General features: G+C 32.8%; 1 protein-coding gene across 4 annotated transcripts; it reads left to right on the top strand.

Annotated features, from left to right (window-relative positions):
• Nucleotides 1-800: 800 nt before the first annotated feature.
• Nucleotides 801-16,650, top strand: LOC106064032 (probable glutamate receptor). 4 transcript variants are annotated; one of them, XM_056027771.1, is made up of 10 exons: nt 801-956; nt 2,230-2,280; nt 6,265-6,459; nt 7,179-7,286; nt 7,499-7,733; nt 9,865-10,061; nt 13,018-13,138; nt 13,265-13,388; nt 13,678-13,990; nt 14,268-16,650. In XM_056027771.1, the coding sequence occupies exons 1-10, from the start codon at nt 945-947 to the stop codon at nt 14,595-14,597; spliced, it is 1,686 nt and encodes a 561-aa protein (XP_055883746.1). In that variant the 5' UTR covers nt 801-944; the 3' UTR covers nt 14,598-16,650. The 4 variants fall into 4 exon arrangements, with proteins under 4 accessions (XP_055883746.1, XP_055883748.1, XP_055883749.1 ...); XM_056027773.1 differs by having other exon boundaries at nt 804-956; nt 6,249-6,459; XM_056027774.1 differs by lacking the exons at nt 801-956; nt 2,230-2,280 and adding an exon at nt 2,532-2,634.
• The last annotated feature ends 248 nt before the right edge of the window (nt 16,651-16,898 follow it).

Below are 16,898 nucleotides of genomic sequence, written 5' to 3'. Positions count from 1 at the left end.
CGGTACAATATATAGGCCCATGTAGGGCCCCGCTATAGGCCGCCTCTGGCGATGGGAAGACAACATAAAAGTATGGGCGGAATTTTGTCATTGAAAGAGATTCTATCAAAGGTAAAAGACAGGAATGAAAAAAAAAAAACAACAACCGGTCTTGTGTGTTGCCCCAATCTAACAGACAAAGGAATATAATGTGGCGGTAAGGAAGGAGCTAGTGGGCTAGCATTTTTTCCTCGTAGATATAGGTCTAATATAAGACCTTGACATTTTCAAGAAAAAAATAGTTGTCGAAATAAAATTTTGATTTATAAATAAATATATAAAAGAATTTTTTTTAATGAGAGGGAGAGGAAAAATACATTTTCTATAGTATATTGTATTGTTATAATTATTTAAGAAACTTAAAAAAAGGTATTTTTTAAAGGTTATCTCCCATTCATTAGTTCAGTAGCATGAGTAGCCTACGTAACGTAAGTATAGTGCTACCACCAAAACAGGCGTCATTTTAAGCCATGCCGTTCACGTATTATGTTTCTTCCTAGATCACACTCACTTTGGCATTAAGTCATTTTACATTTGTAAGCCTAGGATTTATTCATTTCCACCACTTTTTTCTCTTTTTTTTTTTGTCGGCTGAGGTTGTTTTGTGTGTGTGTGTGTGTGATTATAAATAGGCCTACAATGAAAATATAGTAATCTACTATGCCTATTTATAATTTATAAATGGAATTCTCAAATGTTTACAAGTGAATTATCGATTTTTTGAAAGTACACCATGATTCCGCCTGTGGTCTGCCTGTGCGATTGTCGCGAGAACAAAGAGCCATCCACGCGAGCTCAGCAGATGAGAGCGGAGCCTGATTGACTCATCAGTGGTGAGTAAACCCACGGAGACTTTCTCACACAACTAGTGGACATGTTGCTTTGAGCTCGATACCAACTGAAGTATGACTACTAAGGTATGTACAAGAAATTGATACACGATACGTTTTTGTGACCAAACTTAAATAACTATAAAGATACAAAAGAACAACTTAATGGCCTAGAATGATTTATAACGAGATTGTATGTGATTGTTTTATCTGGTATCGATACTTTGAAAGTAACGATTAGGATCTATTAATAAAAAAAACACGGTAAAGCTGTTGTTAGTTCAAATCTTAGAATTTACTTAGAAAAAAAAGATGTAGATAGGTCCACTAGTATGCCTACTTGATCATTGCAAAACTAACTATAACCTCAAAAACATATCGACGTATAAAATTATTGATAGGATATGAATTAATGAATAAACAGACACGATAAATTGTGCATCATACAAAATGTGCTAGTTGAAATCAAAGAAAAAAAAAGTAAAAGCTTAACTGATTTTGACACTGTATGGTTCCACGAACAATCTTATCATATAATTATCATATAATTGTTTAAATGTTTACTTTAGGCCTAACAAATTATCCCATTAGGCCTATAGCCGTAATGCTTGTCTTTAGTAGGCTCGAGCATTTGTTCGCCATTCCCCTTTGAAAACGTCCAACATGTAGGGTACCTAGCTCTAGGTCTACTAATTGAGATTGAACAGACTTTATTGAGCTCATTCAATTTTTTTTTTTGGTTTATACTCGTTCTCTTCGGTCTCTTTGTCTTTCTCTCTCTCTCTCTCTCTCTCTCTCTCTGTTGTTAAAGATATATATGTCCCTTTTCTCTCATATTTCTTTCTTCTCATTTTATTTCCTTCCATCCAGTCTCGCTTCTCTATTTTAAAAAAGTATCAAATTTCCTCATTCTAGCTGTTTTTTAACCTTAAGAAATGCTAACTGGTAATTATTCCGTGCTTTAAGGCTACTTGGCTACTACTAAGATATAAATCTACAAATCATATTTTGTGTTTTTTTCAAGCTTGAGTAAAACCAGAGTTCGCACTTCTTGACCCGATTAGAGGGGAAAAAGTATAATTAAATGAGTAATACAGAAACAAACTATATGCCTATATATATTGCTTTAACAACAAATGTAATTATTTTGCAAACAACTTAAACGTTTATAATCAGCATTAGATCTAGTTGACTCGAAACATATATAGGCCCCTTATCTACATATATATTAGAGGCTGCTCTTTCAAAGACTGTCTGCTATAAGACAACCCAAACATATACAAGAGATTTTTATCAAATGTATGCCTTGTGTTTTCGAATGGCTACATTTTCTGATTATTTCTATTTTCATTAATTACAGAATTCCACAATGAGTGCCATATTTCCGAACTATGAAGTTGTAGTCAAGGAGGTGAGTAATATATAGAATCAGCTATAGATCTCTCGATATCTCTTATTCCTATATATTTATTTATAGCTTACATAGGCTATAGGTTTTTACTTTAGCGGTCGCGCCATATGATAGGGCCAATATTCTAGTTATTAAAGTAAAAATAATAAAAAGACACGACATCATATTTCAAATAACAATATTGTTGTAACTCCACCGCGCCGCTCCCGCGCCACACTGATGGTGCGCATCAGAGCACTATTATACACAAGTAGTGGAGAGGACATGATTTTTCTACAGGAAGAATGACTGTTGTGATCCGGATGGAGTGATCTGCAAGTTATTGAGGTCTGAGCTGTCTTCACTCGAGAGAACGTACGTCCTTTGTGCTATCAGTGAACTGTGTTGAGGACCTGGGGCGGCACTGGGAAGTGTGTCGGTGGTCTGTTCTGATATTTAGGTAGAAAAGGACTGGTGTCACTTAACATATTAAAATTAAGACACTCTGGGAGTTGATAGCTGAAGTCCATCCCTTTTCCAAACTTTTTGTACTGTTAATAAATACCTCGGCTATTATTACCTCCTGCCTTTCGTTGAGTGCTTGCCGTAGATTTACAACAATATAATGATTCCATTCACTAATTGAGATGTAGATCTATATATATAGATCCGGATCTAGAATCTAGCTTCTGACTAGACTAGCTGGCACTAACAGCTGTGCCGGCTCGCCCAGCAGTCGGAAGTAAAAACTAATCGATATTTTTCTGAACACACTCGCGCTTTTTCATTTTAATTCTAACAAAGCGCTGATCTTGACTCTAGATCGAATAAATCTAGAGACTCTTATAGTCTAGATTTAGATTTTTCTATAGACCTACTCTACCTTCTTATCTTATCTTATATAATACAGACGTTACTTCAAAAAAGAAGATGATTACATCCTACGCGTCATGCATTTAGTCATGCATGTTAACCAATGACTTAAATTCTGCCAAGTCATGGCACTGGTTTTCCTGGCTAGCTCAGGCAACCCATTCCATGCTCTAATAGCACTAGGGAAGAAGTAGTATTTGTACAAATTTGTCCTAGCATATGGGACGAGGAATGTGCCTTTATCTTTGTGTCTTTCAGAGTATTTTATTAAATTTTGTTTTTGTATTTGAAGATTATGGTTCAGTGTTTTATGTATTATTGCTACTTTACTTTTGAGCCTTCTGTCCTGAAGGCTTTCTAAATTTAGTGATTTTACTAAAGGTGTTACTCTAGTCAAATGTGAATATTCGTTTGTTATGAATCGCACTGCTCTATTTTGTGTCTGTTCTAGTTTCTTAATGTTTTCTTGAGTTGAGGGGTCCCAAACGGAGGATGCATATTCTATTATTGGCCTAACCAAGGTTAAATAACATTTTAGTTTTATGTTCTTATTTGATTTATAGAAATTTCTTTTAATAAATCCTAATGCTTTGTTTGATTTTTTTGTAGTTTCATCAATATGTGGATTCCATGACAGTTTTTCATTTATTATAACACCTAGGTATTTTGCGTTTTTAGTCTGTGTTACTGGTTTGCCATGCATAAGATAAGTGGAATTAATTTGTTTTAGTTTTTTTGTTACTCTTAACAACTGACATTTTTCTGGGTGGAAAGACATGCTCCAATTTGATTCCCATTTCTGTAATTCATCTAATTCTCTTTGTAAAATATCTGTGTCTTGTGTTGTTTTTATTGTTCTATATATTATGCAATCGAAATTTAAAAGCTTTGTTACTTTTTGTCTTCAGATCTATGCATGCTTAGATGTCTGGTAGCCCCATGGGCTTAGCTGGGTGGGGGGTGGGGGTGGGGGGGGGTTTCTCCCTGAAATTAAGTGACTGATTTTTTGCTTTGATTTTGTTTATTTTAGGAGAGATTTTAATACTAAACCATCACTTGCCCCAGCGCAGCCAAAAAGGTTTTGAGTTTAAAACCCCCTACCAGGGGTGTTTGCGGTTAATTCCTCCTCTTCTATAAAACAAAACAAAATAATGTAAACAACAATTCCCAAATTCCAAGAGCATAGCTAAGGTGGGTTTTGATTTTAAAACCCCTTTCGAAATTTACGATAAAACCCCCTCTTCAATATAAGACTATACATTCGTCACCAGATTCTATGAGCGTAGCCAAGAAGGGTTTTGTGTTTAAACCCCCCTCCAGCAGGGTTTGCAGCTAAAAACCACCTCTTCAATATAAAAAAAGCAAATTACACTCTCAAATATCTTTCAGCATAGCAAAAGGGTATTTAGAGTTTAAACTCGGCCCTTTCAGTGGGGTTTGAAGGTAAAAATTCCTCTTCAATATAAAAAAAAGCAAATTACACACTCAAAATTCTATGAGTGTAGCCAAGCCAAAGGGGTTTTTTAGTTAACCCCCCCCCCTCCTCTAGAGGGCTTTTTTTAAAAGTTTAAAACCCCTACAGATGGTTTTGAGTTTAAAATCTCTCTCTTCAATATTGCCTAGTATTCTAAAGCAAACTAAATTCCCCAAATTCTATGAGCGTAGCTAAGGGGGTTTTGAATTTGTTAAAAAAAAACTCCAGGGATTCTTTAGTTTAAAACCTCCAACAGATGATTTTGACGATAAAACCTCCCTTTTTCGATATAAAATCAGAAGCAAACTATAGTCACCACATTCCGAGAGCCTAGCCAAGAGATGTTACACATTTCTACCAGTTGCTGGGCTCCATTAATAAAGTGTAGTGAATAGTCATCTGCCGAAATTAAAAAAGACTAAATGTGGCTCAACGAAGATGGCTAAGACTGATTTTAGGAGTCAGTTATAGAGATCAGGTCTCAATCAAAGAAATCCTTTGTCAAACTGGGAGTCGACCCCTTAGTAAGGTTGTGACAGAGCGTCGCATGAGGTTTGCGGGACATGTTCTCCGACAAAATGAATTACGCATAATAAAAGTTGCGATGACATAGAGGCCATTATGAAGCGCAAACAGGGAAATCCTAGTATAACTTGGCGCCACACTTTCATGGAGGACCTCAGAGCAGATGGTAATAGGCTTCAGACATTGCCAGTGACTCATTTTTGTGGAAGCAGCTTGCCGCCCAATGTGGCGAACGTTGTCTGAGGATCTAAGTAAGTAAGTATAGCAGATTAAGTTTTTGGCCGAGGGGTCCCCCCCCCCTCGAAAAAAAAATCCTGGCTACGCCCATGGGTAGTCTTCAGAAGACACAGAGGAATAAAAATCATTTTTCCCATAACAATGTCCTCAAAGATATCATCGGCCTCATTCAGTCGTAGAACGACTATGGTTTATCTCGCACACTTCCTCTTGTGGCTGTGGAGCCCTATTTTGGAGAGACACTCCCGTCCACAAATATCAGGTGGTTTTTGCTTCGGTGGTAGTGGAGCTGGCCATTTTTTGCATTGTCCGTTTTTCTTCCATGGCTGAGGCCCATGTTCTTTCACTATCCATAGCTTTCTTGGTCACTGACTCTCTCCATCTGGTGGGGTCTAGAGCTATGTCTTCCCAATGGTCAGTATTGATGTTCACTGATTTGAGGTCCCGTTTTATTATATTTATGTAACTGAGGTGGGGGCGACCGTTTTTTCTTGAGCCAGTCGCGAGTTGTCCATAGAGGATGACTTTCGGGATGCGTTTGTCCTCCATCCGGCGAACATGTCCAAGCCAGCACAATCTGTGTTGTCTGAGGGCTGTAAAGATGCTGGGAATACCTGTTCTTGCAAGGATCTCAGTATTGCACACTTTTTCTTTCCAAGTGATTTTCAAGATCCTACGGAGACATCGCAAATGGAATGAGTTAAGTTTTCTCTCTTGCTTTGCGTAGGTGGTCCTTGATTCACTACCATACAGTAGTGTACACATAACGCATGCTTTTGTTTCAAAGATATATTAAAACATTAATATATTAAAACATTAATTAGTAACAATACATTTTGGATTTAAAGCTCTCGAACAATGATTATTTCAACATTCACAGATTTTTTTTTTAACAGGAAGCACCCTTTGTTATAGTTGACAAAGACAGTGAAGGTAAACTTTTATTCTCTGGCATTTCTATTGACTTTCTGAAGAAAGTAGCTGAAAAAGCACAATTCAGCTACAACATAAAAATAACTAATCATGAAGATTATGGCTATCAAAAAGAATCTGACAACTGGAATGGACTGTTATCTGAAATTTCTAATAAGGTTGGTTACTAGAAAATTATATTAATTGATTTCTTTCTGATGATAGTGAGATTACTGCATGCTAGTTCATCACTCTACTCTAAACATATATATGATAGTGAGATTACTGCATGCTAGTTCATCACTCAACTCTAAACATATATATGATAGTGAGATTACTGCATGCTAGTTCATCACTCAACTCTAAACATATATATGATAGTGAGATTACTGCATGCTAGTTCATCACTCTACTCTAAACATATATATGATAGTGAGATTACTGCATGCTAGTTCATTACTCTACTCTAAACATATATATGATAGTGAGATTACTGCATGCTAGTTCATCACTCTACTCTCAACATATATATGATAGTGAGATTACTGCATGCTAGTTCATCACTCTACTCTCAACATATATATAATAGTGAGATTACTGCATGCTAGTTCATCACTCTACTCTAAACATATATATGATAGTGAGATTACTGTATGCTAGTTCATCACTCTACTCTAAACATATATATGATAGTGAGATTACTGTATGCTAGTTCATCACTCTACTCTAAACATATATATGATAGTGAGATTACTGCATGCTAGTTCATCACTCTACTCTCAACATATATGGTTAGAAGTTTTGAAAACCTCCATCATTCTAAAACTACTTATAAGTTTACTCACAAAATCTGTTTTGAGCAACATATATAGTTTTACCTACATTTTTTTTCTACTAGAATGCAGATCTTGCAGTCGGACCTATTCCTGTACCACTTAGACAAGATATCAGTGATATAGAATTTTCAAAACCTTATATGTCAAGTGGCATTAATTTGCTTATTAAGGTAGTTTTGCTATTTTAAAGCTTAATTTAATCCTTTAGATAAAAAAAATGCACTAATAAAGAAAACTTTAAAAATCAAATTGTTACAAAAAACATCAAACTAATAAAAAAAAAATTCTCTACTACTAAATAAGAATATTTTCTATGTTCAAAGAATTTTAAAATTTAAGTTTTTAAAAAATGTTTTTAAATTAGACTTTTTGATTGTTTTAGTATCCCCCTGACACTGTGAGAGGCATTGGACTGATGCTTGAGCCTTTTGCAACAGAGGTATGGGTTATGATTTGTCTTGCTTTCATAGTTGTCAGCCTTGCCTTGTTTCTCATTGGGCGTTTCAGTCCTTATGAATGGGCAAAAGTAGTGAAGGAAAAAGATGTCAGACTAGTTCGAACAAGTTTTGGTTTGAAGAATAGTTTTCTTTTTACTGCTAGCACCCTGGGTTGGCAAGGTAGGTTTAGTTTTTTTTACCTTAAGTGTTGTCTGTTTAATCTATTACTGGTATCTATCTCCTTAAACTGATTACATTGTGATTCATTATCATCTGATCTATAAATTATTATTTATTACAGAATATATTTCTTTTTATTTGTTTGACAAGAAATACATTTTTTGATCACAACTTTTTAAATATGTTTTTATACAATTAGCAGAACTTCTGGAAATATAAATTCATTATTTCTTGAAATTTTAAAATCCTCTAATGCTATCAAAACTTTGTAATTACATGGGAAAAAAAAGGAAAAAAATGTCAAAACTTAATAGGGACAGTATGATTTTTACATTTAATTTGATAAAATTAAAGCTAGTAAATTGAGAAAAGCAGATTATTAAAAAAATGCTTAATTATTTATTTTTTGGGACAATTATGTCCATCTTTTTCCAATGACTTATGAATTAGTTGCAAAATCAAGATTTTAATATAATTTTTTGTTCTAATCTTGCTATAACTTACAATAAATATATCATGAAATGGAGGCAGATTATAACATAAATTATCTTTTGGCCCTGATGTTGTGTAAGTATTACAAATAAAGGTTAGAAACTGTTGGCCTCAAACTGAAATCTTTTATTTCTGTACCAATTCCTGCTTCTTTAGGCAAATATAGTCTGTTTGTTTCATAAGATTTGGATGTTACGAAGAAAAGAAAATTATTATGTTCAAATTTCATACAGGACAGAATGGGTTTGAAGAAAGCCATTGTTAAAACAGTCTAAAGCACATACTACATGACCAGTTAGTTAGTGTAGGCCTACTGGTTTTCAAACTTTTTGACCTGTGGATCCCTTTATATATTATTATATAGTCAACATGTGCCCTTGGACTCCTTAGTGAAAAATCTACATAAATACTTAGTATATTAGTTACAAATGTAAAAAAACAAAAAAAAACATTTTGTTACAGGAGTGTTTATTGAGATTGCAACTTTTCTTATTATAAATAAAAAAAAAAGATGAGGTTGAAGAGATTTTATTTCCTGCTCAATGTTTGTAAGTAGCAACTGCAAATTACAACAAGCACAAATTCTAGTCATTTTCTTTTATATGTGATGATGCTCATTATGGCAATAAATCAACATTGTATCAAATAAGAAGGCGGAAAAGCAGTCAACAACTTCTGTACAATGAGCAAAAATGCGGGATACAACATTGGTTTAAGCTCCTCGCTTGTGGATATTCACGAACTGCTTCTATAAGGTTTCCAATGTGATTGGGATTTGAGTTTGTCCATGGGCAAAAGGGGTTCAATACCTGGTTTGGAATATCCAAGCAAATAATGTATTCAAATCTTTGGTTTAGAACTTTAGGTTGTAAGAGAATAGTATGTAATAGACATATTAAACAGTAGTTAGGGTTGAGTTGATTATTATTTGAATAGTCCAATCAGATAAACTGGCTTTTAGTGAATAAGTTATTTTAATTTTATACTATTTTCATCTTTCTGTGGACCCCCTACAGAGTCTCAAGGACCAATGGGGATCCTTGGATCACAGTTTGAGAACTACTGAGCTAGTGCAACCAAATTTTCTTACTATTTACTCAACCTACCTAAATGGACTTAATTTTGTAAACGTTCACATTGGTGTATGTTTTATTTTGAAATGCTTGTTGATGCAAACAAAATACTTGAAGCAAATATTCATTTAGAAATCATAACAAGTTCAAACTTTAAAAATACAGCAAGATCTCATTCATGCAAATACAACTTTTAGAATTTCTTTGTTCTCGTTGATCATTTCTGCAATATACTTATTAGCAGAGATTTGGACTTCAGATGTTCCTTCAGAAATGAAAATAATTCAAACCTAGACAAAACTTTCTACAGGAGGGCTGGAGATAGCAATGGCCAGGGCTCAAACCTGGAACTACCATGACCATAATCCAAATTGCATTCCACATGACCAGGCAGCCATCCAAATTTTATTAAGTTTTTCTGTATTTTCAGGATTTCCATCTTTTTTCTTCATTTTACAGTATAAACAAAGTTTTAAAAAAAATGTGTACATATAGAAATAAAATGTAAACACAATTACAAGATGAAAAACTAATCAAACTAAATTTAACTTTATATTTTTTTTAAGGATACAAAGAAGCTCCACGTTCACTCTCTGGAAGAATACTGATGTGTATCTGGTTCATGTTTACAGTATTTGTCATTGTGGCTTACACTGCCTGTCTTAGTGCTATACTGACTAGCAGAAGTGAATCGGTTCCACAGCAGTTACCTTTTGCTGACTATGAAGACATTGTAGACAACAAGGACGTCAAAATTGGGGCCGTAAGTCACAACTTTAAATCAAAAAGAAAGTTTTCAGTCGTAGTAGCCATTGTGGCTGCTTCCATCAACTCGTGTTGATTATCACAAATACCAAATACAAGTTTAAACAATTATGTCAACACTTTACTGTGACAAGTTAAAAAGATCTTAATTGATTCCAAAAATGTTATCTGATGTTGAAACCTACACTAAACTTTAGTCCCTTAACTTGTATTCTATGCTAGAGGGTACTCTCCCTTTTCTTACTCTCTTTCTAGCTCTCCATCTAAATGAAGCTCTCATTGTCTTTCAATTGAAGTCAACCATTCTGGTTTCTAAGATTCTAAATCAACCAAAATAACAAGCATAGATCTATCATATTTCATTCTTATTCTGAATTTTTAGAAATTTTTCAAGTAAAACCACACCATGCCAATGTAAACATATAATGGACAGAAATTAGCAATGGTTAAACATGGGGTTTAATGACGATTGATTGTTGTTTTAGGTTCTGACACATTTTTTTCATGTATTGGTGCAACATCATTTTGAAAATGACAGAAAAATTGATACAGCAGGTGGAGTTTAGGTAAATTCTCATCTGATACAGCAGTCAGGTGGAGTTTAGGTAGTTACTCTTCTAAAACACCAGTCAGATGGAGTTTAGGTAGTTACTCATGTGATACAGCAGTCAGGTGGAGTTTAGGTAGTTACTCTTCTAAAACACCAGTCAGATGGAGTTTAGGTAGTTACTCATGTGATACAGCAGTCAGGTGGAGTTTAGGTAGTTACTCATGTGATACAGCAGTCAGGTGGAGTTTAGTTACTCTTCTAAAACACCAGTCAGATGGAGTTTAGGTAGTTACTCATGTGATACAGCAGTCAGGTGGAGTTTAGGTAGTTACTCATGTGATACAGCAGTCAGGTGGAGTTTAGGTAGTTACTCATGTGATACAGCAGTCAGGTGGAGTTTCGGTAGTTACTCTTCTAAAACACCAGTCAGATGGAGTTTAGGTAGTTACTCATGTGATACAGCAGTCAGGTGGAGTTTAGGTAGTTACTCATGTGATACAGCAGTCAGGTGGAGTTTAGGTAGTTATTCATGTGATACAGCAGTCAGGTGGAGTTTAGGTAGTTACTCATGTGATACAGCAGTCAGGTGGAGTTTAGTAGTTACTCATGTGATACAGCAGTCAGGTGGAGTTTAGGTAGTTACTCATGTGATACAGCAGTCAGGTGGAGCTTAGGTAGTTACTCATGTGATACAGCAGTCAGGTGGAGTTTAGGTAGTTACTCTTCTAAAACACCAGTCAGGTGGAGTTTAGGTAGTTACTCATGTGATACAGCAGTCAGGTGGAGTTTAGGTAGTTACTCATCTGATACAGCAGTCAGGTGGAGTTTCGGTAGTTACTCTTCTAAAACACCAGTCAGATGGAGTTTAGGTAGTTACTCATGTGATACAGCAGTCAGGTGGAGCTTAGGTAGTTACTCATGTGATACAGCAGTCAGGTGGAGTTTAGGTAGTTACTCTTCTAAAACACCAGTCAGGTGGAGTTTAGGTAGTTACTCATGTGATACAGCAGTCAGGTGGAGTTTAGGTAGTTACTCATCTGATACAGCAGTCAGGTGGAGTTTCGGTAGTTACTCTTCTAAAACACCAGTCAGATGGAGTTTAGGTAGTTACTCATGTGATACAGCAGTCAGATGGAGTTTAGGTAGTTACTCATGTGATACAGCAGTCAGGTGGAGTTTAGCTAGCTACTCATCTAATACAGCAGTCAGGTGGAGTTTAGCTAGCTACTCATCTAATACAGCAGTCAGGTGGAGTTTAGCTAGCTACTCATCTAATACAGCAGTCAGGGGGAGGTTAGTTAATTACTCATGTCAAGACTTCATCAATTAAGTTGATAAGTACAACAAATGAAATTTTCAGTAGATATCAAAAAGATTTAAAATTTATTGGGGTCATTTCATAGAGTAGAAAAACAAAATAAAATGATAAGAATGATAATGAAATTATAAGTTTGTAACATCTCCATTAATTGGGTATTTATTCATCTGCTTTGAAAAATGCCTCTAATTTCAATTATTTCAATACCTATATGTTAACCAAATATCTTGGCATGAAAAAAAAAATTTAATTGGAACAAAACAATGTCCTATAATGTGTATTATCACATGCTATCCATAGTTCAATCTTGATGTGTTTCTGAAAATATTTAGTTGCTGTTTTTTTAATCGTGAACCTTGTGATAGAACATTTTATAACTCTGTTAGAATAAAAGAATAAATTAGACTTTTTTTCAAGTATATAAATCTAACTTGGTTTGAATGTATCTTTCTTACATATTAATTTAATTTTTTAAATACTATTGCAGCTTTTTTTATTCTTTAGCTCCCTTTAAAAATTATTTGTAAAAAAATTCATAACATGTATTTAATATAATTTAATTTAATGTGACACCATTTCTATTTATGAGACCATTGAAAAAAAAATCTCCTCTGAGATGATATATGGTTAATTTTCAAAGTTGTAAGCATTATTATTTATTAACATAAAGTATCTCAAATAATTTTGAAAAATGAAATCAATGAAAAATGCTTTCTTTTTAAAAAAAAAATCACTTATTTTAATTAAGCTATTTGCATAAATTTGGTTTCTTTATTCCTGAAATCACAAAGGTTTTTTTAAGATAAATAAAAAAAAAATGGTGCCATAATTGATTATATTAGTTGAATTTGTGATATTGTTTCTTGTTAGAACTAAATATAGTCTATTGATCACATTATTTTATAACCATATTGAAAGTGTCAACCATTCTTATCTAGTATTTGTATGATACTTATGTTAATTGACTTGATCAGTCACTCCAGATTCTGCCCTGTCTCAAGATGAAACCTAAGCCAGTGACTCATCTGGGCGCATCCTTTGTCTTCTGGGGAGCCATACATGTTAATTTATTGTTTGTGTTTACAGATGAAATACCATCATGTTTACCAAGTCCTAAAACATGGAAAAGTTTCTCACAATAATATTTTCTCTAAACTCTTTATGTACATTGATGATTCCCAAGAGTGGATTAAACACAACAAAGAAGGTAAGGATTTAGAAAACACTTTTGAGTTTCAAGCTAATATTCTGCATTACTTATGGGATGTGGGTTTCAGACAACACTGTACCCACACTATGTTTGAAAGCTTTATGTTTTGTATCTTATCTGCAGGTGTTCAGCGTGTGAAAGATTCTGGAGGTAAATATGTTTTATTGATGGAGACAGTGAAAGCTGATTATGTTGCTGCTACTAATTGTGATGTAATACCTTATGGAGAAACACTTTCTACCTTTGGGTAAGATTTTTGTTTTTAAAAAAAGCAATATTTCATTTCATGTTAAATACCAAATTAAGTTGAGTTAAATGTTTAATTACTAATGACATCAACCTCCAATTATAACTCTTGTAAAAAGTAATTTTCAGTACTGTAGCAGTACAAAAAAAAGTAACTTAAACTTCTATGAAAAAAGAGAATAATCTTATAAAGATAGAAGTTTTTAAATATTGATTTTCCACACTACATATTAGACATTTGTTTTATTACTTATCATATTTTTGTCCTTTTTTTTACAATAATATATTAGGTACTCTTTTGCTGGTCAAAAAAAATCACCTTTAATGGAAAGAGTGACATTAGCCATCCTTGACCTAAATGAAGACATGTACATCCAGGAGCTGATTGCTAAATACATTCATAAAAAACAAGTTTGCCCAGCTTATGATAAAACCAAACTTGTCCCACAGAAGCGAAGTGGAAGCCCTACACACAACCATGTCACATCTAGTATGGATATGAGAGACATGGCTATACCTTTCCTATTTTTATTTCTGGGTGTGCTTTGTGCTGGTGGTGCACTAGGAGCAGAGCACTATTACAAACACAGACTAGCTAATAAAGTAAGGGAGTTAACCATTAGTTATCTGCTTCAAATAACATTAATTATGAGTAAATTGCATCTTATTTAATCTGTAAAACATTGCAAGAGCCTAAATATCAAGTGAACTTAATTTGTTCAAACTCAAAAGCATACAATTTTAAATAAATGAGAAAATATTAGTCATTCCTTTGTCAACTATATTTTGTAATCATGGATATCTTCATGATTAATCTTGAAAACTTTTTATTTTACTTTTTTTTTTAAAGGGTTCAAGATTTTGTTTTGTTTTTCTTTAGAATGCAGACAATAAAGGTAAAAAACTATTGAACACAGACTCATCCATTTGTAAAGCTCCAAAAGTAAGCCCACCCCCACCGCCAATTTACAAGGCTAAAGTCAACAATAAACTACAAGAAAGCAATCAAGAGAAATCTTTGAACTATGGCGAGACTGTTAAACTAGGGAGTGATCAAGAGTGTGAAGAAGAGAATGATGGGAACCAGTTTGAAATAATAGCCCTTGAAGATAAAATAGAATCAGACAAACCTGATGAGATTCAAGTTCAGATTGAGGAAGTGCCAAGCCAAAAAGAAATAAAAGTAGAAACATTAAATGAAATGGCATAGAGAGGTTTAACCAATATTTGTTCTTAGAAATATAAAGCCAATGATGTGTTCTTTTTTTTTTGTGTCCTTAATGTTTAAGTCTCAAATAAAAGGACAATGTATTACTGTATTTCATTCATGTCTAGTTTCATATCAATACATCAGTTTGTGATTTTTTAAAGTTTTGATGAATGTTATTAATGCCACAGAATCTCAATTCTAAACTATTGGCCATTTATTATTAACAAACTTTTTTGTATCAAAATTATTTACACAAGGCAATATCTTATTTTAGTTTAACTGTCTCATTTTGTTATGTATATATTTATATATATTAATGTAATTTCTTTTTAAACTTTATTCATATTCCAAAGGTGAACACAGCTTTAATTTGTACAATAGTTTTTTTTCTTTTCACTTTTTTCTATCTCATTGTTGTCTCCATTTAACATTTTGTTTCTGTCAATCAAACATTCTGATTACGTTCTTATTCTAAATTTTGTTTTGAATGGGTAATAAGCATATGTCAATAGTCCCTTCAAAAAATTATTTTTGATTATTTGATGTTAATATTTTATAACTAGTGAAATTTTAAATGATATTTGAAATGTGAATATTTTGACCAGTACATTTTGTTGTTCTTGAACATTTTGATGTGAAATAATGAGAAGAAAACTTCTTATTACAGTGACTCCACAATGTGTCAAATTGTACAAAACTGTTATGTGTGTCTTGTCAACTATGTACAGTTTATATTGTGACAGTGTTTATATTCATTGCTATTGTATTGTCTCTCTATGAGTAACTGTATCTGTGTTTGCATTCATTCAACTGAGAAATTTTGTTGTACAGTTTGAAATACTCAACAACATATAATTCTAACCATTTACCATGTACAATCCAGATCAAATTATGGAATCAATTTTTTTTGCACTTAATTGAAATTGTAAATTTTCTATATAATGATTGCTATTTTCTAAAAAGAGTTCTTGTCAAAAATTGTTTTACATTTTTTGTCAATAATACTCCACAATTTATTTTTATTAAAAGATTTGTATAGAATAATATAGCTCTTTTAATAACCAGAAGAGTTAAGATCTAAGAATTGCTTAACACTGCTCAATTTTAAAAAAATTACATTTACAATCTTTCAGAAGTTTATTATAAAATCATGACCAGAAAAAAATTTGATGATTCTTTTAATTAGTCCAAAAATATAATCTTTTTATCTCTATTCTTTCTTAAATGAAATAATATTATTGTACCCATTCCCCAACACTTTGTTTACCCCACTTTCTCCTATATCAATGGAAATATCTTGGACTATTTTTTGTTATTCCCAAAGTAGTAAGCATAGATATATATAAAATTAGCCAAAGTATTATTTGGTTAGACTGATGAGTATTGTACTATACAAGTAAAATTATCAATCATTATAAGGACCTTTTGTTCATCCACTTCTAACATTAAGCTATCAGATTACATACATTGTTAATGTTGCAACATCAGATTTACAGACGTAAATACTCTTTTTCTTGGAAAGAAAATATTCAGAATATAATTTATTTAGAGATGTAAATATTCTTTTTCTTGGAAAGAAAATATTCAGAATATAATTTATTTGCTGTGCAAAAATCTGTATGTCCAAGTTCGATCTAAATCTTAAAATTTTCTTTAGAAAAGAAAATATATATATTACTTTTTAAAAAAGATTTAATCATATACATACATCAAGGGACTACCTTTACTGATGCTTCATATAATATTATAATATTTTTTCTATGCATTTCTCAATGCCTGAAAAAGGTGCTCAACTTTTTAAATAAATTTGTTTGATGTTGTTTAATTTTTGTCAATATGTAAATATTAAACATTATACTAGCTGTATATTTTTGGTTTTATATCTATATCTTCCTATTTGAACAAACATTATACCACTGTTTATGTTTTATGATTATCATATTTTTTATGTCAAGGCCATGTTTTGTGCTTTGAAGTTTTTATTTTAACATTCATTTTGTCCTATTGACAGCATAAGTTAATACAAATATATGTGAATAAAGAAAAAAAAATCCATGAGAGTTATTCTTTCTGAAAATATTGTTTTTGATTTTAAAGATGTGTTAATAGTGTTTACATGAAAACATCTTTTTTGTTAATTAAAAAATAGACCTGGGATTTTTAAAGCAATCTTTTAACATACTCTGATAAATATTTGTGATGTCTCTTTCCAGTGAAAAATATCAGATCCCCCCCAATGAACCAAAGAAAACATTGACCATTAACTTTGTTACTCAAAGTTGCATCTTTGGTATGGATTGT

Source organism: Biomphalaria glabrata, chromosome 4 (assembly GCF_947242115.1).
Source record: "Biomphalaria glabrata chromosome 4, xgBioGlab47.1, whole genome shotgun sequence".
In the NCBI taxonomy this organism is placed as follows: Eukaryota; Metazoa; Mollusca; class Gastropoda; family Planorbidae; genus Biomphalaria; species Biomphalaria glabrata.
Note: the sequence above shows the minus strand (reverse complement) of the source record. Positions and strands in the feature narration are given on the sequence as shown.